Source organism: Thalassophryne amazonica, chromosome 4 (assembly GCF_902500255.1).
Source record: "Thalassophryne amazonica chromosome 4, fThaAma1.1, whole genome shotgun sequence".
Taxonomy (NCBI): domain Eukaryota; kingdom Metazoa; phylum Chordata; class Actinopteri; order Batrachoidiformes; family Batrachoididae; genus Thalassophryne; species Thalassophryne amazonica.
In genome coordinates, this window is record NC_047106.1 from 68402284 (window position 1) to 68428737 (window position 26454).

Sequence of the window (26454 nt, forward strand, 5' to 3'; positions counted from 1 at the left end):
CTGTGTGACTGTAGTCAGTCCTGCCACATGGATGTCCATATCTGTACTAGATTAACGGAGCCACATCTGCATTCTGCAGGCTTTCACTGTAACCAACAGTGGTGGGCACAGTTCCGCTAATGAGCAAACCTAACTTTTTTGTTAGCAGATTAGCTTTTCAACTAACTTAAAAAACCATCAACGGTGACAGGACTGAGCGGAGGCGAGGCACAGACAGAGGCTGGACACAAATGCAGGCTCACAACAGGACGTATGCGTAAAGGATGGTTTTATTCAGGCCTGGGTTCAGTAACAGGAACGCAGTCCACGGAGCAAAAGTACCAGGCAGGGACAAGACAGCGGACGTGGTCAAAAACAAGCAGGGTCAGTACACGAGCGAACAGAGTTGTCAGGGCTGAGGCAAAAAGCAGGATCCGGTACACAGAGCTGAGTCAAAAAACACGGCTTGGCAAAACAGGACTGAAACAAAGTGCTGGTGAGTGAATGAATCAACAAATGAGCAGGGAGGAAGTGAACTGAAGCAGTTTAAATAAGAACAGGTGTTAAGATAATGAGGTGCACATGGAGGAGGAAGGGCCTGGAAGGGGGCGTGGTCAGGTGACAACTAAGAGGCAAAAGAGATGCAGAAAGGCGGTGACAAAGGGGCAAGTAAATGACATGAATGGGGCGTGGCCAACAGTGATGACAAAGTGCAGGTGCGGGACATGAGAGTGCAGTGATCAGAAAGAGACTGTGATAACAATGAAACTGGACATGACAACTTAGAGACCTGAGAGAAGTGCAGACAAAGAGAATGACAGGCAGGTGCAAGTGAGCGGTGAAGAGATTACAGACATGACAACTAAAGATCATACAAAGAAAAACATGAACAGGAATCTAAACTTGAACAGGGCTAAAAAACATACCAGAACGTGATAAACAGAATCATGGGAAATAACACACTGTGACAAAACCAAGTGGAACAGACAGACAAAACTATAAGAAAAACAAAACCTGGCATAACAGTACTACACAACAGAAATGAGAACAGCAAAAACAATAGGCAAACAATAACTAAATGATGAACCATGAAAACAGACTGATAGAACAAAACTAAGTTTGCTGGGAATACCGGGAAGCTGGTATGTTGGTCTTTTCTGAGACCTGGCTTCATCAAGATATTCCTGACTCTCTTGTTGAACTTGAGGGATTCTCTCTTATCCGAGGGGACAGATCCGAGTTGTCAGGAAAGAGCAGAGGGGGCGGGGTTTGCCTGTTTGTGAATGACAGCTGGTGCAGGCACTATACCATGAGGGAGACTACGTGTACATCGGACGTAGAATTATTGTGTCTGTCACTGAGGCCTTTCTATCTCCCGAGGGAGTTTGGGAATATAATCATTTGTGTTGTTTATGTTCCACCTAGTGGGAATGCAGTAAGAGCAGCAAGCCTTATAGCTGAATGCATTCATAAACAGTTGCAACGTACACCGGCGGCCCCAGTGTTTGTCTTGGGTGATTTTAATCATTGTAAATTAGAATTCTCTCTTCCTGGTTTTCAACAATATGTAAAATGCGAAATGCGTGGAAACAAAGTGTTGGATAAATGCTATGGCAGTGTGAAAAATGCTTACACTGCCAAATCAAAGCCTCCACTTTCAAATTCGGATCATAATATTGTCCAGCTGATCCCGCTTTATAAGACTGCTCTTAAAAGAAGTAAGCCACAAACAAAGACAGTGATTTTATGGGACAAAGACAATATGGAGATACTTAAAGGATCCTTTCTCTGCACTAATTGGGAAATATTTCATGAAATGGAAATAAATGAAGCCACTGAAGCAATAACAGATTACATTAAATTTTGTGTAGACAGTGTTATGAGTAAGAAAGAAGTTACAGTGTACCCAAATAATAAGCCGTATATAACTAAACAGGTGAAAGAGCGTATTAATAGGAAAAGATAGAACAAAGATAGAATGAGTGTGAAAGTGGTACAAAGAGAACTTAATACATTGCTGAAAAAGGCCAGGATATTACACAGGGAAACTATTGAGAAGAACTTTAGCGAATCAGACATTAAAAGGCTGTGGGATAACATCAAGATAATAACAAACATGAATCCAGCTAAAAAGACACTTGCAACAAATGATGATCAAGGAAAAGCAAATGAGTTAAATGATTTTTTTCTGAGGTTTGAAACACAAGATTTTTCTGATGATGTAAGAATATTCTGGAAAATCTTCCTGTTGATCAAAATATTAGGATTGTAATCGACTCATGGAGAGTTCAATCAATCTTTAAGAAGGTGTCTACAAAAAAATCCACCGGCCCAGACGGCATCTCTGCAATGCTTATAAAAGCATGTGCAGAAGAACTGGCCCTTGCTTGGTGTCCTGTCTTCCAGCAGTCCGTAGACCTTCATACTGTACCAACCCTTTGGAAAAGATCCATTATTGTTCCAATCGCCAAAAAATCGTGCTCACTTGGAAATAATGACTATAGGCCAATAGCTTTAACATCTGTTGTAAGCAAGTGCTTTGAAAAGATTATGCTATTTTTCCTTAAGACGGTTGTTAACCCTGTACTTGATCCATTCCAATTTGCTTATAGGCAGAGTAGAGGCACTGACGATGCCATTAACAGCTTAACCCACTTTTCACTTAAGCACTTGGAAGATCCTACTGCTTATGCACGGATTTTATTGGTTGATTTCAGCTCAGCCTTTAATACATTACAGCCATACCTGTTGTTGTCCAAGTTAAAGGAAATGAATGTTAACCCACTTTTAATCAGATGGTATCATTCCTTTTTAACTAATAGATTACAACAAGTTAGAGTTAATCAAGCTCTTTCGGTATTCAAATCATCAAATACAGGTGTACCACAAGGCTGTGTCAGTTCTCCTGTTCTCTTCACTCTTTATACTAATAACTGTACAAATAACTACTGCAATAACTTTGTTTTTAAATTTTCTGATGATACAGCTATTTTGAGCCTACTGCACAAAGATTCAAGTCCAACAAAGTACTTCCTTGAAGTGAAACACTTTGTGCAGTGGTGTGATGACAACCACTTGGTTTTAAATGTTAATAAAACCAAGGAAATGATTCTGGATCCAAGGACTGTTGGGGACCATACTCCTGTGGTCATACATGGTATTCCCATTGACCAGGTCAACTCATACAAGTACTTGGGGCTGCACATAGACAATACCTTCAGCTGGACTGCACATGTGGACAGTTTGTGCTCCCGATTCCATCAAAGACTTTATTTCCTTCGTAGACTTCGTTTGTATGGAGTCAATCAGAAAATTATGTTGTTGTTTTACCAGGCAGTGTTAGAGAGCCTAGTTAGGTATGGCATGACTGCCTGGTACGGCAATCTTTCTGTACAATTTAAAACGAACTTAACAGACAAATTGATGATGCAATGCAGATAATCGGAAAGAAACAATATCAGTCCCTCAGTTCACTCTATGAAGAGTCTGTTTTGAAAGCAGCTCAGAGGATACTGATGGATTCAGTTCATGTTCTTCACGCAGAGTACACTCTCCTTCCTTCTGGGAGAAGGTACAGAGTTCCTCGGAGTAGACTGAATAGATTTAAAAATTCATTCGTCCCCATGTCTATTAAATTGTTAAACAATAATGTTTAAAATTGGAATTATGCAATATTTATGGTGTTTCTCCTGACTCCTGTCATGTTAATTTGTTATGGATGTGGTTGTGTTTTTATCTGTATTGTTTGTTTTCTCTTTTCCTGTAAGGCACCTAGCATGAGTCCAAGACAAATTTCCCTGAGGGGACAATAAAGTGTATCGTATCGTATCGAACGGAACTGGAACATGGCAGAAGTATAAAAGTAACAAAGAAAGAAAGTGACAAAGCAAAAATAGAACATAGAATAAACACATGAAAAAGGCAATTAATAAAACAAGGCTGGGGCAAAAGGAGCAGAACCAAATAAAGAGGGAAAATAAAGACTGAAGCCTGGAACTGGGTGGGGCATGACAGTACCCCTCCCCAAGCGGGTGCCCCAGGGCACCCGCCCAAAAACGACCCGACACTGGGTGGGCGGCCGGGGGCCCAGGACGGTGGGCAGACCGAGGCAGGAGAGCCATAACAGTGTTGTGTGGGCCGCTGAAGAGGAGGTACTGCTGGCCCACCACCACAAGATGGCGCCCTGCTTGAAGTGCGGGCTTCAAGCACGAGAGGGCGTCGGCTTTGCTGGAGGTGACAGCTGTCATTAATCAACACAAGCTGTCACCCATCACCACCACTACAAAGACCGGACTGCAACTCCACCTCCTCGCCGAGAAATCAACTACCATTCAGGTAATTTCTCTGCTGACTGACACTTTGTGTGTAATAACCTGAACTTCTGTTGCAGCCGTTTTCCTGGAGTGTGTCCTTATCTGAGGGATTGGCGTTTGGTGTGACAGCGACGGCTTCGCCTCACACCCCAACCCAGATAAGTGGTTGACCAGGAGCTGCACGAGTGTGTGTGATTGGAGGTGGAGGTTTTCCCTCCTTTACTTAATACAGACTGTGGGATTACTGAGTGTGCGAACTCACACTCATCTGGACTGTCTCTGTTCTCTGCCAGCAGTACCGGGTCTGACTGCTGAAGACAGCGGCCACCTGGGGCGCAGGGCTTAGCGGCTCCGGTGTTCTTCAGCTCCGTTGGTGTTGGAAGCTGTGTGGGGATCCAGCTCTTCTCTCTCCAGGCGTCTTCTATCGTCGAGCCTGCCCACACGTCACCTGGTGTATGATTGACAGTCCACCATATTGTTACTGTCTGTACGTTGTTGTGCGATTCACAACATTGATTGTTACTTTTTGGCTTATCCATTGTCCGTTCATTAACGCCCCCTGTTGTGGGTCCGTGTCACTACACTTTCACAACAAACAGGGCCCAAAAAGAGGAGGCCCCAAGGATGACTGACAACAGCCCCAGAAAAACAGGCAGGGAAAACCCGAACAGCAAAAATCTGGCAGGCGGCCGTGGGATCCAAAATAGGCATAGCCATGGCAGGAAAGAGACCTCCAGGCGGCTCAGGAGGGCGACCAGCAGCTCTAACACAGGGCCTGGGCACATGACATACAACTGGGTCGTGATTAACTACCGGGTCAGGAGGGCGGACCTGGGAAGTAACATGCAAGGACACATCAGGGACTCGACTATGGTACAAACCGACCCCCAGAGCGGTGCCAGAGGAACAATCTGGGCCAGATTTAGGACAAATTACTCCAAAACAGTGGTGTGAAGAAACCAACCTCCTCAGGAGGAGTCCCACAGTATGGAGAAGCCACTGGGCAAAAAGGAGAAGAGCTCAGCCGAACAGCCCATCAAAAGAAAAACAAAGTGCGTCCACATCCCAGGTACTGACCAAATCAAACCAACGTAAGAATCCATAACACATGATATTTAGGTATATGCACAATACCCTAAGAAAATGACTAAAAGAGACAGAAAAGAACATCATATGCTGAATAAATGTATTTGAACAAAAACCATAAAAAGCAAAGAAACCCACATAAATGAGCAAAAATGCAGACAGAAAACAATAACCAAAACCAGATCAACAAAAGAACCAATCAGAAAAACCTGTGCTTTCTCAGAGTGCCGAATGTAGAATGTAGATAGATCTTGTTCTGACTTATGGTATGGAAATAGAAGACTTAACAGTATTCCCTGAAAACTCCCTTCTGTCTGATCATTCTTAATAACATTTACATTTACCCTGATGGACTACCCAGCAGTGGGGAATAAGTTTCATTACACTAGACGTCTTTCAGAAAGCGCTGTAACTAGGTTTAAGGATATGATCCTTCTTTATGTTCTCTAATGCCATTATACCAACACAGTGCAGAGTAGCTACCTAAACTCTGTAAGTGAGATAGAGTATCTCGTCAATAGTTTTACATCCTCATTGAAGACAAACTTTGGATGCTGTAGCTCCGCTGAAAAAGAGAGCTTTAAATCAGAAGTGCCTGACTCCGTGGTATAACTCACAAACTCGTAGCTTTAAAGCAGATAACCCGTACGTTGGAGAGGAAATGGCGTCTCACTAATTTAGAAGATCTTCACTTAGCCTGGAAAAAGAGTCTGTTGCTCTATTAAAAAGCCCTCCGTAAAGCTAGGACATCTTTCTACTCATCACTAATTGAAGAAAATAAGAACAACCCCAGGTTTCTTTTCAGCACTGTAGCCAGGCTGACAAAGAGTCAGAGCTCTATGAGCTGAGTATTCCATTAACTTTAACTAGTAATGACTTCATGACTTTCTTTGCTAACAAAATTTTAACTATTAGAGAAAAATTACTCATAACCATCCCAAGACGTATCGTTATCTTTGGCTGCTTTCAGTGATGCCGGTATTTGGTTAGACTCTTTCTCTCTGATTGTTCTGTCTGAGTTATTTTCATTAGTTACTTCATCCAAACCATCAACATGTTATTAGACCCCATTCCTACAGGCTGCCTCAAGGAAGCCCTACCATTATTTAATGCTTCGATCTTAAATATGATCAATCTATCTTTGTAGTTGGCTCTGTACCACAGGCTTTTAAGGTGGCACTAATTAAACCATACTTAAAAAGCCATCACTTGACCCAGCTATCTTAGCTAATATAGGCCAATCTCCAACCTTCCTTTTCTCTCAAAAATTCTTGAAAGGGTAGTTGTAAAACAGCTAACTGATCATCTGCAGAGGAATGGTCTATTTGAAGAGTTTCAGTCAGGTTTAGAATTCATCATAGTACAGAAACAGCATTAGTAAGGTTACAAATGATCTTCTTATGGCCTCGGACAGTGGACTCATCTCTGTGCTTGTTCTGTTAGACCTCAGTGCTGCTTTTGATACTGTGACCATAAAATTTTATTACAGAGATTTAGAGCATGCCATAGGTATTAAAGGCACTGCGCTGCGGTGGTTTGAATCTTATTTGTCTAATAGATTACAATTTGTTCATGTAAATGGGGAATCTTCTTCACAGACTAAAGTAATTATGGAGTTCCACAAGGTTCTGTGCTAGGACCAATTTTATTCACTTTATACATGCTTCCCTTAGGCAGTATTATTAGACGGTATTGCTTAAATTTTCATTGTTACGCAGATGATACCCAGCTTTATCTATCCATGAAGCCAGAGGACACACACCAATTAGCTAAACTGCAGGATTGTCTTACAGACATAAAGACATGGATGACCTCTAATTTCCTGCTTTAAACTCAGATAAAACTGAAGTTATTGTACTTGGCCCCACAAATCTTAGAAACATGGTGTCTAACCAGATCCTTACTCTGGATGGCATTACCCTGACCTCTAGTAATACTGTGAGAAATCTTGGAGTCATTTTTGATCAGGATATGTCATTCAAAGCGCATATTAAACAAATATGTAGGACTGCTTTTTTGCATTTACGCAATATCTCTAAAATCAGAAAGGTCTGTCTCAGAGTGATGCTGAAAAACTAATTCATGCATTTATTTCCTCTAGGCTGGGACTATTGTAATTCATTATTATCAGGTTGTCCTAAAAGTTCCCTAAAAAGCCTTCAGTTAATTCAAAATGCTGCAGCTAGAGTACTGACGGGGACTATAAGGAGAGAGCATATCTCACCCATATTGGCCTCTCTTCATGGCTTCCTGTTAATTCTAGAATAGAATTTAAAATTCTTCTTCTTACTTATAAGGTTTTGAATAATCAGGTCCCATCTTATCTTAGGGACCTCGTAGTACCATATCACCCAATAGAGCGCTTCGCTCTCAGACTGCAGGCTTACTTGTAGTTCCTAGGGTTTGTAAGAGTAGAATGGGAGGCAGAGCCTTCAGCTTTCAGGCTCCTCTCCTGTGGAACCAGCTCCCAATTCAGATCAGGGAGACAGACACCCTCTCTACTTTTAAGATTAGGCTTAAAACTTACTTTTTGCTAAAGCTTATAGTTAGGGCTGGATCAGGTGACCCTGAACCATCCCTTAGTTATGCTGCTATAGACGTAGACTGCTGGGGGGTTCCATGATGCATTGTTTCTTTCTCTTTTTGCTCTGTATGCACCACTCTGCATTTAATCATTAGTGATCGATCTCTGCTCCCCTCCACAGCATGTCTTTTCCTGGTCTCTCCCTCAGCCCCAACCAGTCCCAGCAGAAGACTGCCCCTCCCTGAGCCTGGTTCTGCTGGAGGTTTCTTCCTGTTAAAAGGGAGTTTTTCCTTCCCACTGTAGCCAAGTGCTTGCTCACATGGGGTCGTTTTGACCGTTGGGGTTTTACATAATTATTGTATGGCCTTGCCTTACAATATAAAGCACCTTGGGGCAACTGTTTGTTGTGATTTGGCGCTATATAAAAAAATTGATTGATTGATTGATTGTGCGCGGAGTCGGGTTGAGCCACAGGCGCCACTGGCGCGGACACGGGTTCAGCCGCAGGCGCCGCTGGCGCGGAGTCGGGTTCAGCCGCTGGCGCGGGGCGCGCAAAGACTGGTACAGCCGCTGGCGTGGGGTGCGCGGAGACGGGTTGGGCTGGACGTGCCGCAGGTGCCGCAAGCGCGGAGACTGGTTCAGCCGCTGGCACACTGCATGCGGAGACTGGTTCGGCTGGAGGTGCCGCAGGTGCGGACACTGGTTCAGCCGCAGGTGCAGTGCAGGCGGAAGCTGGTTCAGCCGCTGGCGCGGAGACGGGTTCAGCCGCTGGCGTGGAGTCGGGTTCAGCCGCTGGCGTGGAGTCGGGTTCAGCCGCTGGCGCCGCTAGCGTGGAGACTGGTTCAGCCGCTCGCGCGGTCTTTCGTGGCACAGGTGCACGAGGCTTACGAAGGGCTGGTACAGGTGGTAGGCTTGGAATAGCCATTGTCATTTCAGGGAGATGCTGAGAAGTCAGGCATGAGGAAATCCAAGACGTGAGTGCGGTTGGGGCTTCCTGGTGCCAATGCGCTGATGGCGTCAAAACGGTGGAGACCGACTCCGCTTCGGCCCGTGTGGAATCCACATGTGTCTTACGCGGCGCAGGCTTAGGTGGTGCCCGTGAAGGGGCCAGAATGGGTGCTGAGCGTGGCTGTGATCCCGGTTTCTCCGGCTGAGATGGTGCGGCCGGTTTTTGCACTGATGCGCACCAGGCTGCATCCGAAATTGTTATGTACTGAGGTGCGGTTGAACAGGCAGCGGTGATGTCCGATTCAAACAAAAAAATTAATTGGATCCTCGATGCATGGAGGAACCTGACCCTGCTTAAAATGAGATTTTATATTCTTCAGTTCTGGAAAACAGTGGACCACGTCTGACTCGGCTTGTAAAAGCTGATCAAGGGCCGACAGAACGCGACGTCGGTTCTGTGGACTCAGATTGTCGTGATATGCAAAAAACAGGTCCTGTATCTTAAATAACACATTTACCGTGTCCTAGACTGCAAACTGCTTTGTCTCTGAAGAATCATCATCGTCATCTTCATCACAGTCGCTCCACTCAGCGTCGTCATCAGAGGGCAGGTGTTGAGAATACAGGTGGGCCTCTGGATGTTTTATCCAGTCGGGAAGTCTTTGGCCAGAAAAAATTGCGTCCAGGTCCTGCAGATCAGGAAAGAGCTCATAAAGCCAAACATTTGCTTCCACAAGTTCCCATGCCTGCTCTAGAAAATCAAATTTCTCCTTCGGAGAGTAGCAGTCGCGGAAACATACAAAGAAAAATTGAATGTCATCAAAAATCCTTTTGATGGTGTCGGCGTCCTGGTTCCTGTTGACGGGGTTCGAGCCCACTGTGTTCATGTCTGGCTCGTTTGTTCTGACAGGACTGAGCGGAGGCGAGACACAGACAGAGGCTGGACACAAATGCAGGCTCACAACAGGACGTATGCGTAAAGGATGGTTTTATTCAGGCCTGGGTTCAGTAACAAAAAGGCAGTCCACGGAGCAAAAGTACCGGGCAGGGACAAGACAGAGGACATGGTCAAAAACAAGCAGGGTCAGTACACGAGCGAACAGAGTTGTCAGGGCTGAGGCAAAAAGCAGGATCCGGTACACTGAGCTGAGTCAAAAAACACGGCTTGGCAAAACAGGACTGAAACAAAGTGCTGGTGAGTGAATGAATCAACAAATGAGCAGGGAGGAAGTGAACTGAAGCAGTTTAAATAAGAACAGGTGTTAAGATAATGAGGTGCACGTGGAGGAGGAAGGGCCTGGAAGGGGGCGTGGTCAGGTGACAACTAAGAGGCAAAAGAGATGCAGAAAGGCGGTGACAAAGGGGCAAGTATATGACAGATGAATGGGGCGTGGCCAACAGTCATGACAAAGTGCAGGTGCAGGACATGAGAGTGCAGTGATCAGAAAGAGACTGTGATAACAATGAAACTGGACATGACAACTTAGAGACCTGAGAGAAGTGCAGACAAAGAGAATGACAGGCAGGTGCAAGTGAGCGGTGAAGAGATTACAGACATGACAACTAAAGATCATACAAAGAAAAACATGAACAGGAATCTAAACTTGAACAGGGCTGAAAGCATACCAGAACGTGATAAACAGAATCATGGGAAATACACTGTGACAAAACCAAGTGGAACAGACAGACAAAACTATAAGAAAAACAAAACCTGGCATAACAGTACTACACAGCAGAAATGAGAACAGCAAAAACAATAGGCAAACAATAACTAAATGATGAACCATGAAAACAGACTGATAGAACAAAACTAGAATGGAACTGGAACATGGCAGAAGTATAAAAGTAACAAAGAAAGAAAGTGACAAAGCAAAAATAGAACATAGAATAAACACATGATGAAAAAGGCAATTAATAAAACAAGGCTGGGGCAAAAGGAGCAGAACCAAATAAAGAGGGAAATAAGGAATGAAGCCTGGAACTGGGTGGGGCATGACAAGCGGAGCATCAGATTGTGACTCCCCTTTCACTACTTCCTTTAAATGTACTAAAAACATGTATTTTTATAGCCCATAGTTTTTAATTTTTCGTGTTCTTTGTCTGTGAGATGTGTTTCTTGCAAGTAAATTATTTCAGCTTTTTCTTTTTTAAACTGAGATGACTCCTGGTTCCTCTCCCATGGAAAAACGTCTTTGATCCTACTGTCAAATGCATCCTCTTGTTCTTCTCCCATCTCCACATCAAGTCCTCTCTCCCGCATCTCGTTCACTGCCTCCTGTGGGCTGCCATAGGTTTTTGGCCCGTCTTTCCAGTGGGTTCTGATTCTTGTCAGCGGTGTTTGGAATTTAATACCATGTGTCTTCAGTACCTTTTTGATGCCACTGTATGCTTCACGTTTTTTAACTACCTTAATGGGGTAGTCGTGGTCAAAAACCGTTTATCATTCACTTGTATTCGTTTTTTTTACATTTTCTTAAGAAGGGACTCTTTAGTATCGAATTCCAAAAAGTTCTCAATGATCGACCTGGGCGCTGCTCCAGGTTCAGGGCGTCCAGTTATTGCCTGTGTGCCCGCTGAATTGAGAGACGGGTCTCAGTCGGTAGCTCCAATTCCCTCCGCAGCATGTTCTCCAAGTAGCGGGCAACTGAGTCCCCTGCCCTGTTAAAATACTACCTGACAAGTAGTACCACTGTAATGCCAAGATTACGTAACGTTAATATACGTACGGTGTTATTTCATGCAGTGCTTGGTTGTATCAAATGCCAAAAAATGAGTAAATTGGATAGCAACCATGCTACAAACACAGCTTACCCGTTTGTCTCACTAGCATCTGCCGTGGCTTCTTCAACAGAGCGTTGGATCCCAATCATTTCTCTGGGTAAGGATCCAGCGGTGTGGGTTTTTTTTCCACAAAATAAAAAGAACAGACATAGGGACGTCTGGGTGGATTTTTTAAATTCAGCGCCTTTTGCTAGCATCGGAGATCTTCATCTTTCAATGGAGGAGGGAACAAGTTAAATGCTAGTCCACAGTACTCAGATCTCTACTTTCCATGTTCAAAACATTGTTCTGAAAGCGATAATTTCCTCTTCTTCCAGTTGTTGTGGCACCCAAGAACTGAACAATTAATGCTGCTCATGTTTGGACACTTCTGACGTACTGTGTTCCCACGCAGCTAATCATCGATGCAGTGGCAAACCGGAGGTTGCTTGACAAAATGGAGCCGCCCACCCTGATAGCGGGTGCTGTTGGCAATTATCACCCAAGGCGCAAGCACTGCGAGTCATTTTGAGTGGTTTTAAATGCACTGAAAGCAAGAATAATAGACCAAACAAATGACACTTATGTTGTAATATCAAAGTTCTTTTTTGCATGTTTCTGTCTAAGTTAAAATAAATAACATTGAAAAGTTTAACACATTAATATTTGATGGACATGCTCTCTTCTTTAAAAATGACACAGTGTACCTTTAATCCAGTAAGACAGAGTTTTTCTGTTATGTTGACAGTTTAGTTTTTTTTTCTCTCTCTCTCAACAGTTCTGAGTGGGATTGCATACTTTTTTAAACAATATAACTCCTAACTGTCTTGTTTGAACAAGAGCTTAACCTGGACTGATTTGATTGTCAAATCAGAATCAAAAACAAATTTATTGGCAACTAAGTTCTCACATAAAAGTAATTTGATCTGGTGTCATTGGTCCATAAACAACAATAACAACAAAATGAAAAAAAATACTTCTGTAAAAAGTAACTGGAAGAGGTAAAGAAGTAAATCTGCTCTTTTAAAGATAAAACCCTGGATGAAAAACTTTCTGAATCAGTTTTTCACACTTTACTATTTCACTGAGACTGTGTGATGATCGTTTATTAAAACTGCTTTGCTGCTTTTTTACAGCGTGTAGCGCCCTAGTCTGCTGTTCCTCCCCCTCTCACTCATTCTCTCGCAGAGAGAGGAGGAGGAGGGCTCTTCTCTCTGCGAGAGAATGAGATACTCATCACTATCACACCCTCTTTGCGGCTTATTTAAGCAAACTGAATGTATCCGTAGCTACACAGGCAGAAGGAGCTCTTTTTATTGAAAGACTTTGAGGAGTTTTTGTTCTTTCACCGAGAGCCACTGTGCTCTGCTCTCTGAGCTGCAGCTCTGTGGCTCTGCTAGGCTCATTGCCGGTGAGGGAGGTGCGAGCAGGCAGCAAGTCCGTTCAGCACAAAAACAGCCTGGCTGGATTAGAAAACTCTCCATCCCTACCTGAGAGCAGGGCACAGTATAACGTCACTGTGATAACAATATAATGGTGCAACTCTGTTGTTCCATTGCCTGGGGAGAACCCTGGTAAATCTTAAAATCATACATGTTGATTCTGGTCTGCTATGTATTTTGCAGCAGTCAGGCAGGTGAGAGGAGCTGAGCTTAACTCTGCCCCAGCGGAAGGGTCCTGGCTACCAGGCAGCCACCAAAAAAAAGAGAAAAAAACAACCTATATAAAAACCAACACAAGTTACTGTAACGTGTGTGTTTGTGTTTACAAATAAATGTGCTTTTGTAAAATATGTCATTTTTTTTTCATTTGTTAAAAAAAGGCATTTGCAAAACCAAAAGGTCTGTTTCTTAAGTTGTGATTCAGGTCAACAACCATGTGATATAATCGGGCACCATTCCCACTGCCATCCAGTAGATGGCAGTGTTCTATGCATTTTGACCCATCTACACAGAATGAATGAATCAACCAATCAGTGTGAACGGAGGCTCAGTTTACCCATAATCCCTTTGGGCATCTGTGTGTGTTAATGTTCAAAACGTCTGAATTAGTCCATTATTTTAAAATTAAAACGTGTGTTATATTTTCACTTTGTACAAATGACAGAGTTAACATTAATGTAGTTATTCTATCCGGATGAATTTCATTTATGAATCAAAACCATCAGTCAAACTGCTTTCGTTTTCAAGATGTCTGCCTCACGGCTGGACCACTGTATGCTGTCAAGGTAAATGATGCTTCCCTACAGCAGTGGGCAGGGTCCACAAAGACAGAAGTGCTGACGCATTGGTTGTTTTGGGTTTGTGATCATCTTTGATTCTATTGGAAGCGTTGGTGGAATTTAAACTCTAAATCGGCTTCTCAGTAGCTGAGAGTGTACTGGAGACAAAACGGAAAGTTATCAGTTCGCTGTTAGCTTCTGATACATTTTTTAAGTGGTTTATTGGTTTAGTGTTATAAAAGATAACTTTTTAGTTAGCTGATTAGCGGTTATCAAAGCTATCTTTTTGGTTAGCTGTGCCCACCACTGGTAACCAAGTGCCTCAGCAGACATTAACTGAAGACTACCTCCCCACATGATGGAGTGCCAACCAATTAAATAAGCTGGGAGACTGGAGTGAAAACCTGTAGAGAGCAGGCCCTTCACATTCTTGTCCAACAACGTGGCCGAGAACAATCTAGAACTGATGATCCACTTTTTTCCCTTTTTTTTAAAAAACATAGCTAAGCTTCCAAATATAATTTTTGTTGTTTTTTGGGCAGAGGACATCCCTGTCTACTTGCAGTCCATCTGCTCTGCATTGCTTACTTGAGGTCCTTCAGCTTCTTCTCCTTCAGCTCCTCGAGGCGCCTGTGTCGTTGGCGGTCTAATTCTTTTAGATGGTCCATTTCCTTAAGGCGCTCACTTTGCTCTTCCCTCCATCTCTGCTTTTGTTCCTCAATCTGCCGCAGAACCTCCTGTGCATGGTTGCGTGCTTCCCAATGTCGGCGCACCTCCTCCTCCTCCTCTTTTCTAATGGCTTCCTTTTGTGCCCTGTGTGCAGAAGTGACATTGAAACAGGTGGACATAAATGTATCACATTGTAAGACAACATCCATCCATCCATCCATCCATTTTCTTCCGCTTTATCCGGAGTCGGGTCACGAGGGCAGCAGCTCAAGCAAAGCCGCCCAGACCTCCCAATCCACACACACCTCCCCCAGCTCCTCCGGGGGAACCCCAAGGCATTCCCAAGCCAGCCAAGAGATGTAATCCTTCCAGCGTGTCCTGGGTCTTCCCCGGGGCCTCCTCCCAATGAGACGTGCCCGGAACACCTCTCCAGCGAGGCGTCCAGGGGGCATCCGGAAAAAATGCCCGAGCCACCTCCTGAATAAGACCCCGAGATACTTAAACTCCTCCACTTGAGGCAAGGACACTCCACCGACCTGAAGAGGGCAAAGCACCTTTTTCCGGTCGAGAACCATGGCCTCGGATTTGGAGGTGCTGATTTTCATCCCGGACGCCTCACACTCGGCTGCAAACCACCCCAGTGCACGCTGAAGGTCCTGATTTGACGAAGCCAACAGAACCACATCGTCCGCAAACAGCAGAGACGGGATTCTGTGGTTCCCAAACCAGACCCCCTCTACACCCTGGCTGCGCCTAGAAATTCTGTCCATAAAAATAATGAACAGAACCGGTGACAAAGGGCAGCCCTGGCGGAGGCCAACGTGCACTGGAAACAGGTTTGACTTACTACCGGCAATGCGAACCAAGCTCCTGCTGCGGTCGTACAGGGACCGGATAGCCCTTAGCAAAGGACCCCGGACCCCGTACTCCCGGAGCACTCCGAACAAGGTGCCCAGAGGGACACGATCGAACGCCTTCTCCAGATCCACAAAACACATGTGGACTGGTTGGGCGAACTCCCATGAACCCTCGAGCACCCGATGGAGCGTGTAGAGCTGGTCCAGTGTGCTGCGACCAGGACGAAAACCACACTGCTCCTCCTGAATCCGAGGTTCGACCATCGGTCGAATTCTCCTCTCCAGTACTCTGGAACAGACCTTACCGGGCAGGCTGAGGAGTGTGATCCCCCTATAGTTGGAACACACCCTCCGGTCCCCCTTCTTAAACAGAGGGACCACCACCCCGGTCTGCCAATCCAGAGGCACTGTCCCCGATCGCCACGCGATGTTGCAGAGGCGTGTCAGCCAAGACAGTCCCAAAACATCCAGAGACTTAAGGTACTCAGGACGGACTTCATCCACCCCAGGAGGCTTGCCACCGAGGAGCTTTCCAACCACCTCGGTGACTTCTGCCTGGGTAATGGATGAGTCCGCCTCTGGGTCCCCAGTCTCTGCCTCCTCTTCGGAAGACGTGACGATGGGATTGAGGAGATCCTCGAAGTACTCCTTCCACCGCCCAACAACATCCCCAACAACATGTAAGACAACATGTACACCAATACTAACTGCATGTACTACAAATGCATACTGCTTCTTACTTCAGCACCCTCTCAAACTCTGCCTTCTCCCTTCCGGCCTCCAGTGACAGGAAGTGTTCTTTCTGTTTAACCTGCTCTAATCGCTCAGTCTTCAACATGGCGTCATCCTTTGCTTTCTTCTCAGCCTGTTCTTTAATTTTTTTCCTCCATTCTCTTTCTTTCTTGTCTTGAGCTCTCCGAGCCCGCAGTTCATCCTACCAGAAGCACAGACACAAAATTAAGATGTTCATAATATTATTAATAAGCAACAAAAACATTGTCACCTCCACACAGAATGATATTTTTACTGTCTGTGCCAAGGATTAGCATGGCATATGCTCAAGAGACTAATGAAACGACCAAACCTGCTTTAAACCTGCTTTAACCAAACATTTTCAGTAGGTTGGGTAACCTGGAAAACACATTTACTGTATGTTTGAGGTCTGGCCCACAAAAACAAGTGAAGTCAGAACACAAAAAAACACAAAAAAAAAACATGAAAATATTAGGTCATTCTTTGGAAAATGATTAATTTTTTGGGGGTGGGGGGGGACTTGCCTGTTTTATTTTTATGTATTTATGTGCTTGATGCCACAGTGTTTTAGGTGGGATCAAACAGTCACACCTAAAAATCAGTCCGCCCTGCCTTCAATGCGCACGAGTCATCAGCCATGATTCACGGATTCGTCGGAGTCATCGTCTATCTCAGGGAAAGATATCTGAAGCTTTTGTGCAACAATCATTCCACATAAATTCAGCATTATTTCATCATAAAAGACGGAAGAAGTGATCAGAGCACCGCAGCTACACGAGCTGCTAGCTGTTGCATTCACTGCGCATCCATCATTTCAAAGCCTCACACATTATCGCCTAGTTTCTTCTTAAAACTGAATGTAGAATGATTTAAGAGGTTTTACCTTGTTATGTGATGGTTAAAAATCCCATTAATCCATTTGATCACTTTGGGTGAAGAGACTGTCTCAGACGAGCTGCTGAGCTCTCAAATGACACATGTGCAGTGAAGGCAGGGCAGACCAATTTTTAGGGGGGACCGTTTGATCTGTGACACCAGCATATGCTGATTTAACAGCTTGACTATTGCACTAGTTTGCCTTGAACTGGCTACAATAAAAGCCCACTCTAAAATGTGCAATTGATCTTGAGTAGTTATAAGTAGAAAGCTTCCTTCTGTGCCATCCATCCTCTTCCATGAGCAGTGTTGCCAGTTACTTTGAAAAAGTAATCTGATTACTGATTACTCTTTTAAAAAGTAACTCAGTTACTTTACTGATTACTCAAGTTTAAAAGTAACATAGATTATTAGTTACTTTATTAGTTACTTTCAGCAGCTGACGACAACACCTCCTGCCACCACAACATGAAAATGACAATATTCACTTTATAGTCACCCTTTCTTCTCTTCAATGAACATAAATACTTGTTTTATAAAAAGCAAAATAAAGACATCTTTTTTGACCTCATATTTAATTACTGACAGCACTGTAAATGTAAAACTTACAATTTCTAACCACAACATTGTTTATAAATGTAACTACTGAATTCTTTCTAATATTTTTCGAACATCTGAATTCTTTCTAAACATTTTAGTTGTTGAAATTATTATTATTATTATTATTACTGTTATTATTGCAAGTGGTCGGCCATAGTGGTAAGAAAGTTTTATGAGAGTTTAGGTGAATTTGGGTGGAAAAAAGTGTGCAGCTGTTTTTAGCAAGGACACACAGAGCGGCACAGGGTTTTAAAGGAAAAAAGTGTAAAAATATCTTCGTAAAACCATAGTTCTGAGCGTGGAAGCACTTTGAGAGACAACTATTTTTCAACTTGGAGCTGCTGCACAAAAACACAGTTGAAAGGCTTGCAGCTCACTGAAAGTGGGCGAAGTAGGCAGTTCAGTCGAACCCAACCTCCTCCTGCTCATGGGAGTTTTAATGCTGCGATCGACACACAATACAAAAATAATAGTAATGCAAAGTAACTTGGAGAAGTAACTTTAATCTGATTACTGATTTGGAAAGATTAATGTAATCTTGATTAGATTACATTAGATTACTTGTTACTGAAAAAAGTGGTCAGATTAGAGTCGGCATCACTGTCCATGAGGTCTCTTTGGTGGATTGCATGTTTTTGTAACGCTCTATACTCCAGAAATCTTGGAGGCTTCCAGCTTGTTTTCAGAATTGTGGTATTGTGTGGAAATTGTAACGCGTTAAACTCAGGCGTGATGTCATTCCAAGTTGCAACGTCTGAGCTCACAGGAACAATGAATATGTCCTCCCATACCACAACGGACCACTCTAATCACAACACTGAGATCAGAAAATCGCTCGACCACACACACACCGTCTGCAATTTCTGTGTGGAATGTGTTGACTTCTTTTTTTGTCATTTTTTTATTAACAACTCAAAAACAGTCTGCTCAATTAAAAGTCTGAGGACATGCACATGATAAAACTGATTTCCGCAACCCAGTCCAAATGGAGAGCTGGCAAACATGCTCCAGTGAGCTCTACTCATCTGACTATAATTGGGGTGAAGAGGTATCACCGTCACCGCTTTTCAGAATAAAGGGATGGCTTTATGGCTCACCTGTTCAGCTTGGTAGTCAACTGCTCTTTTCTGTTGTGCCAAAAGCCTGGCGAGCCTCAGCTCCTTCTCCTTCTTGCGTCGATACTGCTCTGCTTCATGTTGTTCCTCCTGCTTCTGCAGTCATAATGCATAGTTTAGTTTAAAACATACATGTGCACATTGCAGTGATTGATAAAGTTGGTGCATCTACTCTGTATATTAAAAGCCAAGTGGCCTCTGTGTACGTGTATGCGTGTGTATTTCTTCAATCATGTAGAAACTGGGGAGAGCTGACATTTGCTGTCTGGTATGCTTATGTATTTTGGGTCAAGGAAGAACGCCGGAAAACAGAAAGTTGATAGGACTAATATTTTTGGAGAAATTAGGGATATTAGCTAACAACAGTGAACAATGGACATTGATAATTACATTCTGGACTCACACGCCATTCTAGGAGGAAGAGGTAAATCATCTATTGTAGAAATTGAGTCGAAAGCAATAAAGAGGGATGGTTTCTACATCTAAACACGCATGGCGTGTCCTTTATTTTTCAGAAAACTAAAAAAGAAATTTGAACTTTCCAGGCACACAACTTATATACCATTCAGCCTGGCTTGTACACTGCCAGGGGCTTAGCAGTGGAACACAAAAATGTATTAAATTTATTACCACCCTTGAAAAATGTCAGCTACCTATTTTATAAATGCTACCCAATCTAGAGTCCGTGGGGATCCACAGCAACATGCTAGTAATGTGTTAAGCCCCAGTCACACGGCACTAACAAAGGACACCGAAGCCAAAACGAAACAAGAAATCTGGACTTATGTTGATTTTCGGAGACTTTGTTTAACCGTCGTCCAGCTTCGTTCCTGTAGCTGGCGCTTTGTCATAATTTTCAAACTGTTGAAAAATGTGACCGAATCCCGATGACAACTTCAATTCGTCCGTAATCTGTTTTTCTTTCTGTCTTAACGGTTCCTCATTGTTTGCGTAGTTCCCGTACTGTGAGCGTTCATCCAACTTCATACAACCTCCCAAGTCCGACGTCTTGCACGAACATTGACAATATCTGAACAGATCAATAACTAAAGATCCAACGAGCTGAACGTGACTCATCCATGTGTGGGATGAAAACCAAAGTTGTCATACAGAAACAATAGGTGGCAAGAACGTTTTATCAACTACTGTAAATATTTACGCATGTTAGCATACCGTCCGTCGCTGGAACGGTTGTGCGCACACGTTTTTGTGAAGACATACCTGTTGTCAAGACAACTCTCGCACCTGCAGGTGTTGTGGAGAGCGCACATTGGCTGCAGAAATGGTCACAGGCTGATGCTCGGTCTGATACTGTCAAGTCATGTCATCATGAATGTTTTGTTTTGATTTTGTTTAAAGCGTCAAGGTTGCTGTGTGCTTCGTTTTTCTTTTGTTAGTTTCGGTTTTATTTCATTCTTTTATGCACTCTGGACTCGCAGGCTTTTCGGTGATGGGAGAAGTGCAGGCTCATTTGTCCTCATTTGTCCACTTTTTCTTGACGATTTGTAACTTTGTGACTTTTTTCCTTCGTCCAGCTATCACCGTACGCCGTGTGACCGGGCCCTAAAATGCATTAAAGAGCATTTTTCTGATCTCTGAGGGTTTCTCAAATGAAAATGCCCTAGTGTGTTTGGTATTTATTTTTTCTGTTACCTGCTTCTGTAGAATGAATTGCATGTTTCTGATGTCAGCCAGCTTGTCCTCCTCTTTCTTCTGCTCCTTGAACTTTATATTCTCAGCATTAATGCGCTCAATCTCCCGCTGCAGCTGCTGTTGATACATTCGTTTTTGCTCCAGCTCCTGGAGAATTAGTGGTGAAAATAAAGACCCACACCAGTGTACTGTATATGTAATTTCTATATGACAGTATGAAACTTGTGCTTCTGTACCGCACATTCTGTCAGCTTCAGTGTTTGCAATTTTTCTTGTGTCTGCAGTTTTTCCACTTCCTTTAGGTCTTTTTTTCGATTCCTCTCCTCAGAGTGCTGTTCTATCTGCTGCAAAATTTGTAGCTTTCCCCTAGAATGTAAAAATATCCTGAATAAAAGCTTGTTGCTTTACACATTTCACGAGTAGTCTAATGGCTAGTTTTGAGATCATGACAAAAACAGATGCTGTTCAGAAAGGGCAAATTTTGATCTTATTTCATTTTTTAAAATAGCTTTGTGAGAGAATGTCCCTACAAAGGTCTGATCACCTGATTCTTTGCTGTTTTTGTTGCTCTTCTTTCTCTAACATCATCTCCAAATCCTTCTGGCGGTTCTGTTCCAGCATAGCATCCAGGCGTTTTTTCTCCTCTGCCCATTCTGCCTTTATTTGGTTCTTCTCTGTAATCTGGGCATCACGAATTGCTTGGCACTGAGCACCAAGAATCATCTGAGGGAATCGCAAATGCATTATCAGCATTCACACATATAAGCAGTTCTGACAAGTGTTCTGTTGGTTACCTTGTTGAGATTTTGGATTTCAATGTCTTGCTCCATCGACATCATGTTTGCCTGCTCCAAGATACGCTGTGCTTTGTCCCGGGCCTCTAATTCCAGCTCGCTCAGCTCTGCGTTCTCTTTACGGGACAGGTCCGCTTGATTAATTTGATGCTTCCACTCTTCTGCTAGTCTCTGGAGAAGATGTGAGGTGTTACTCTCTTGTTGTTAATTTGCAACTTAAGTTAAAATCTTTAAAATGTTTTGCAACTTTCTTACAATTTTTTCTTCTTGTTTCATTCTTCGAAAAGCTTCCTTCCTTGCCTCTGCCTCCTTACTGGCAAGCCGGGATGCTGCTCTGATGCGCTCCATCTCTGCAGAAGACAAAATCTGGGACCTACCTGAAGGATCTACATGTGGAGTCCTGGCAAAGTGGCAAGTTATGGGATAGTTTGTCAGATATGCTTGTTCGGTTTATCCCTCAAAATAAATGTAGTGCATTTAAATCGCACTTTTCTATTTTATGCAAACACTCAAAGCACTTTACAATGATGGCTTACATTTTCCCATTCACACACACACGCAGATGTCAAGGTCCCATTCAAGGTGCTCAACTGCACAGCAGGGCCCGGTTTCATAAAGTAATCTAATCTTTCAGTCTACTAAACTGTCTTAGTGGACTACAGTTAGTCACCCAACATTATCCGTCTAATCACCGTTTCACGTCAATGGCTAAACTTGTAGATTAGCTGTCTTACCTTAGTCGACTGGTTTCACGGGCTTAACGGTGCCGTTGCCGAGAGACGGCTCCATGCGTGACAGTTTTGTTTACTCCCAGGGTAGTCACTGTCATCAACTATCCTTTGTTTCATTAACTGGCTTTATCAGCATTTATGGACCCATATGAACTGCAGAACGACATGCTTAGCACTTAAGCCCCTTTCACATCGGCGTATTCGTAGAGCTGCTCATTGTGGCGTATCGTCTACGCTGAGTTGAGCAGCTCTACGGCCACTTTTAGCAGCTCTACATTGAGTTTTTGCTCCCTACGCAGCAGTATGTTGAGGACTACGCGCGTAGGATGGAAGAAATTAAACATGTTTAATTTTCTTTGGCGTAGAACGCTGGACAGTTTTAAGCAGGTCTGCACAGCACAGCATTACTGTATGCAAGTCTGTGCAACATGGCGCTCCTGTACACAACCAAAAACTGAGTGCGTCAGCTGGAGAACATGAGAACATGATCACACAGCCCACAGCACCTGTGTGTTCAGAACAGGGAATCGAACTTCAACTCAGAAATCCAGAAACACAACAAAAACAGCAGGTCGGTCGCTCGCTCTCTCTCTTGCGTGCGCTCTCCCTCACTCTCACTCTTGTTTCTCTCTCTCTCTCTCTCTCTCTGTGTGTGTGTGTGTGTGTGTGTGTGTGTCTGATCAAACCTGTGACTTTAAAATAAAAGCGCACTCGCTGCATATCGGTGCGCTCATCAAACGCCCTGATCGTGGCAGTAATGAAACTGTAAAAACCTCATGATACAGTTCACTGTTTTCCAAGTGCAGTGATGTGTTCTGCACAGCCGGCAGGAGTGGACTGGGTTTAAATAGCGGCAAGGTACACGCGACCGTGTGCACATTAAAAAAAGCAAACACACGCAGCTGCAAGTATGAAACGAACACGGAAAAAGGCTGCGTACGCGCGCATATTTCAATGAAACACAATGCTGCAATACGCAGCTCTACGAATACGCCAACGCGAAAGGTGCTTTAGCCTAGCAGTTTCACTCTTCATTTTCTTCTTCTACACTTTCATCAGCCTTTTTGTGCACACAATGCTGCTCAGTATAACAGCGACGCTCATGGCTCATGTGAGAACTGTCACTAACACATCATGGCAGTTGTCTGCTGCAACCATGGCCAAAAGCAGAGAAGCTCTCCTTTTGAAGGAATACAAGCGACGTAGGGGTGCTTTTGAGTGTTCCATCAAGTGGACATTGAAGTTTTATTGACTAAAATTAATCTCCTCTGTACCTGGCTAAAAAGTTTAGTCGGGCAACATGAAACTTCAGCCAACTAAGGGCTTTGTGTAACAACTAATGTCAAAAAACTAGTCAACTAAGTGAGTTTATTCAACTAAACAAGATTAAACTGCTTTATGAAACCGGGCCCAGGAGCAACATGGGGATTGAAGACCTTACTTCACTGATGGGTATAGGGAAAAAAAAATGTATGTTTTCCTCATTTCTGTAGAGCAGGATGTGCCCGGCTCAGGGTCATCCTCCTGTCTTTTGTTGATATAACACTTTGTGTTTCTCCAATTTATGACTAAACATCCCATTTCAATTTCAATTTATGCGTATTTCATTTATATAGCACCAAATCACAACAAAGTTGCATCAAGGTGCTTCATACAAGTAAGGTCTAACCTTACCAACCCCAAGAGCAAGCACACAGGCGACAGTGATAAGGAAAAACTCCCTCTCATGATTTGCGAAAGAAACCTCAAGCAGACCAGACTAAAAGGAGTGATCCTCTGCTTGGACCGTACTACCGACACAATTGACAATACAAATATACAGGAAATTTTGGGAGTCCATGCTGGTGCACAGAACAGAAGGCCAGCAGAAGAAGACACCCACTCCCATCTCTGGATGATGCCGCATCTCAAAAAGAGAAAAAAAAAAACAGAATCGGGCAGCAGAAAGACAACAAATACAGTATAATTTGTCAGCATTAAGCAACAAGTAAAACAGAAGAAACACTAAGGTGATCGCTGGCCACTAGTCCTAAGCTTCACTAAAAGACCCAGACTTTAGATAAAGTTGAGGTTAAAAGCAGAACCTTAAAATCTGATCTCACATGGACAGGAAGCCAGCAAAGAGATGCCAAAATATGTGCATGTGGTCAAACTTTCTGCTCCTGTCAAAAGTCTGGCAGCAGCATTTTGAACAATTGGAGCCCCCTAATGCTGGACTGCGGTAATCAGAAAATACAACATTGCAGTCGTCCAATCTAGAAGAAACAATGCATGAATCGTCTCCGCATCAGCCATAGACAGGATCAATCAGCCATTCTGGGTTTTCACGTATCCCATAATCCCTTGCGTGCCAGAGAATCACTGCAGTCAAAACAACATAGAGAATCCAAACGATGACAATTGTAAATTAATATTATACGTACTACAAAAAATGTCATTTTTGTATGCTTTTCATCACGTTAATAAGAGACTGCCGCATGATACCCTGAAAACTTGCTAAAACATGATATCAAAAAATCCGTGTCTGCTATGTTTAATCTGCGTGGAATTTAATAAGCGCAAACCGAATTTCAGACATATTATATATATTAGTCTGGAACAAAGAGGACAAACAGTGTTGTAAAGAACAGTAATCAAGAGACGTTAAAGAGCAAACTTCACTTTCCCCCAGAACGACATGAACAGGAAGCGAGCGGAGCTCACAGCAGCTCCCATTGAAAATAACGGAGAGACAGCCTGTGATTCTCGCATGTTTACATAAAATAAACGCAATAACAACGTCTAAAAACCCAGAGAATATATTCACAAGAGTTTTAGGCACAATATAAAAATAGTTTTATGTGCGATGTTAATTGTGTTGTCCGTGTACAGCGGTTAAAGTGAAGCGTGATCAGAGCGTATCAATGCAGTTCTCAATTTTACTGAGATCTCGCAGCGCGGCGACCTCTCCGAGATTTTGCAGGATTTGAAACATGAAAAGCCTCAACAGACAGGATCAATCCAGGACCAATCATGGCCCTGACTAGCTAAAGACCATATCAGTATTATGACTCTTCTTCTGTTATGGCTGAGGTCCTTAAAACAAGTCTCTGGGAATTGGGGGTGGGGGGTGTGGCAAGGCTCTTGGCGGATACACTGCATGCTGTATCGCCGACTTCTAAAGATACATCTGATCTCTGCTTCAACCAAAAATAAATCTCTCTGCATCACTTGTCTGACTCCTGATTGCTCCTTCACCCGCCCTCTAAACATCATCACAGAGATTCGTTAACAATGGGGAACTGAAGATACTCTGGTCAAAAGCCCACCTTTCAAATCTGCAGTCCATCACCTCTCCACCTTTTAGACATGCTTCATTTGTCAAGGATGCAATCACTTAATTGACCAAGTTTGTATTTTGCTGGCGAAGGATAACGACCACTTTATAAATGCGAAACCTCTGGGATTTGCATAGCCATAAGTATGGTGCATTGCCTAAGCACTGAAACATAAACCACAACACCTGGCAAAAGATTTCATTTTAGTAGTGAGTGTTGGAGTTGTCAGTGAATACCTGACTGACTGAATCCGGTCTTTGCTGATGTCAGGAAATGGCTCTATGGGTTGCTCTTCCGGATATGATCCTTGTCCTTTAGTGCAGTCCCTTTTGTTTTCCTGACTGGGGGGATTTTAAGCACACACATAGTTAGTCCATTACGATATTATTATTTGCCCAACATGCCATCATCCACCTCAGAGTTGAGAACCAGCCTGCGGTATTGACGAGTATTTCACTTGGACCTTCAGCCTGAGGAGCCGTCTTTGCTCTTGTGCAAGAGACTCAACCATCAATTCATAGAACATTTACAATACTTTATGCTATATTTGTCATTTTAAACATTGTGATACATTCTAAATGATAAATGAGCTGCATTTATATATCACCTTTATGCTTAAAGTGCATTACAGTGATGCCTTACATTCACCCATTCAGAAAACACACTGATTGTTAGGGTATTGCCTTGCAAGGTGCTTTCTACACACCAGGGTTTCAGTGCAGAAGGTTCCCAATTTAAACCCCACACACATTTCTCCATGTAATGTGGAGTTGTGTCAGGAAGGGCATCCAGTGTCAAATCAACATACAGATCCATGTTGGATCTGCTGGTGGCGACTCTGTGTGAAAACAAGGGAGCGCCAATGTCTGTCTATCTGTAGCAAGATTACATCAAAACTACTGCACGGATTTTAACAAAACTTTTAACCACAGATAGATATTAAGCCATGGGAGACTCCACTGAAGTTTGGAGGGGATCCAAATCTGGATTCTGGATCAAGTTTCACTTTATAGAAACTTTGAAAGATTGCTGTTAGCAGGATTATGTCAAAACTACTGCATGGATTTTGCCAAAATTTTCAACACAGATACATATTAGGCCACGGAAGACTCCATTAAATTTTGGAGGTGATCTGGATCCGGATTCTGGATCAAGTTTCACTTTATATAGGCTTTGAAGGATTACGTCAAAACTACTTCACAGATTCTCACCAATTTTCACCATGGATACATATTAGGCCAGGGAAGACTCCGGATCT

General features: G+C 43.3%; 1 protein-coding gene across 3 annotated transcripts in view; it reads right to left on the bottom strand.

The window, feature by feature from the left end:
- Window positions 1-26454, bottom strand: part of cfap45 (cilia and flagella associated protein 45) — a 45890-nt gene that overhangs the window by 15257 nt on the left and 4179 nt on the right. The window contains exons 2-10 of one of the 3 annotated variants that reach the window (XM_034168055.1): window positions 25433-25537; window positions 21404-21548; window positions 21149-21319; window positions 20899-21077; window positions 20591-20720; window positions 20355-20501; window positions 18684-18797; window positions 16098-16291; window positions 14420-14644 (exon numbers count right to left, since the gene is read on the bottom strand). In XM_034168055.1, coding sequence (XP_034023946.1) covers window positions 14420-14644; window positions 16098-16291; window positions 18684-18797; window positions 20355-20501; window positions 20591-20720; window positions 20899-21077; window positions 21149-21319; window positions 21404-21496 — 1253 coding nt within the window. In that variant the 5' untranslated portion in view covers window positions 21497-21548; window positions 25433-25537. Of the gene's footprint in view, window positions 1-14419; window positions 14645-16097; window positions 16292-18683; window positions 18798-20354; window positions 20502-20590; window positions 20721-20898; window positions 21078-21148; window positions 21320-21403; window positions 21745-21882; window positions 22038-25432; window positions 25538-26454 lie in introns of those variants that run through there. The other 2 variants (XM_034168056.1, XM_034168054.1) reach the window with 2 other exon arrangements.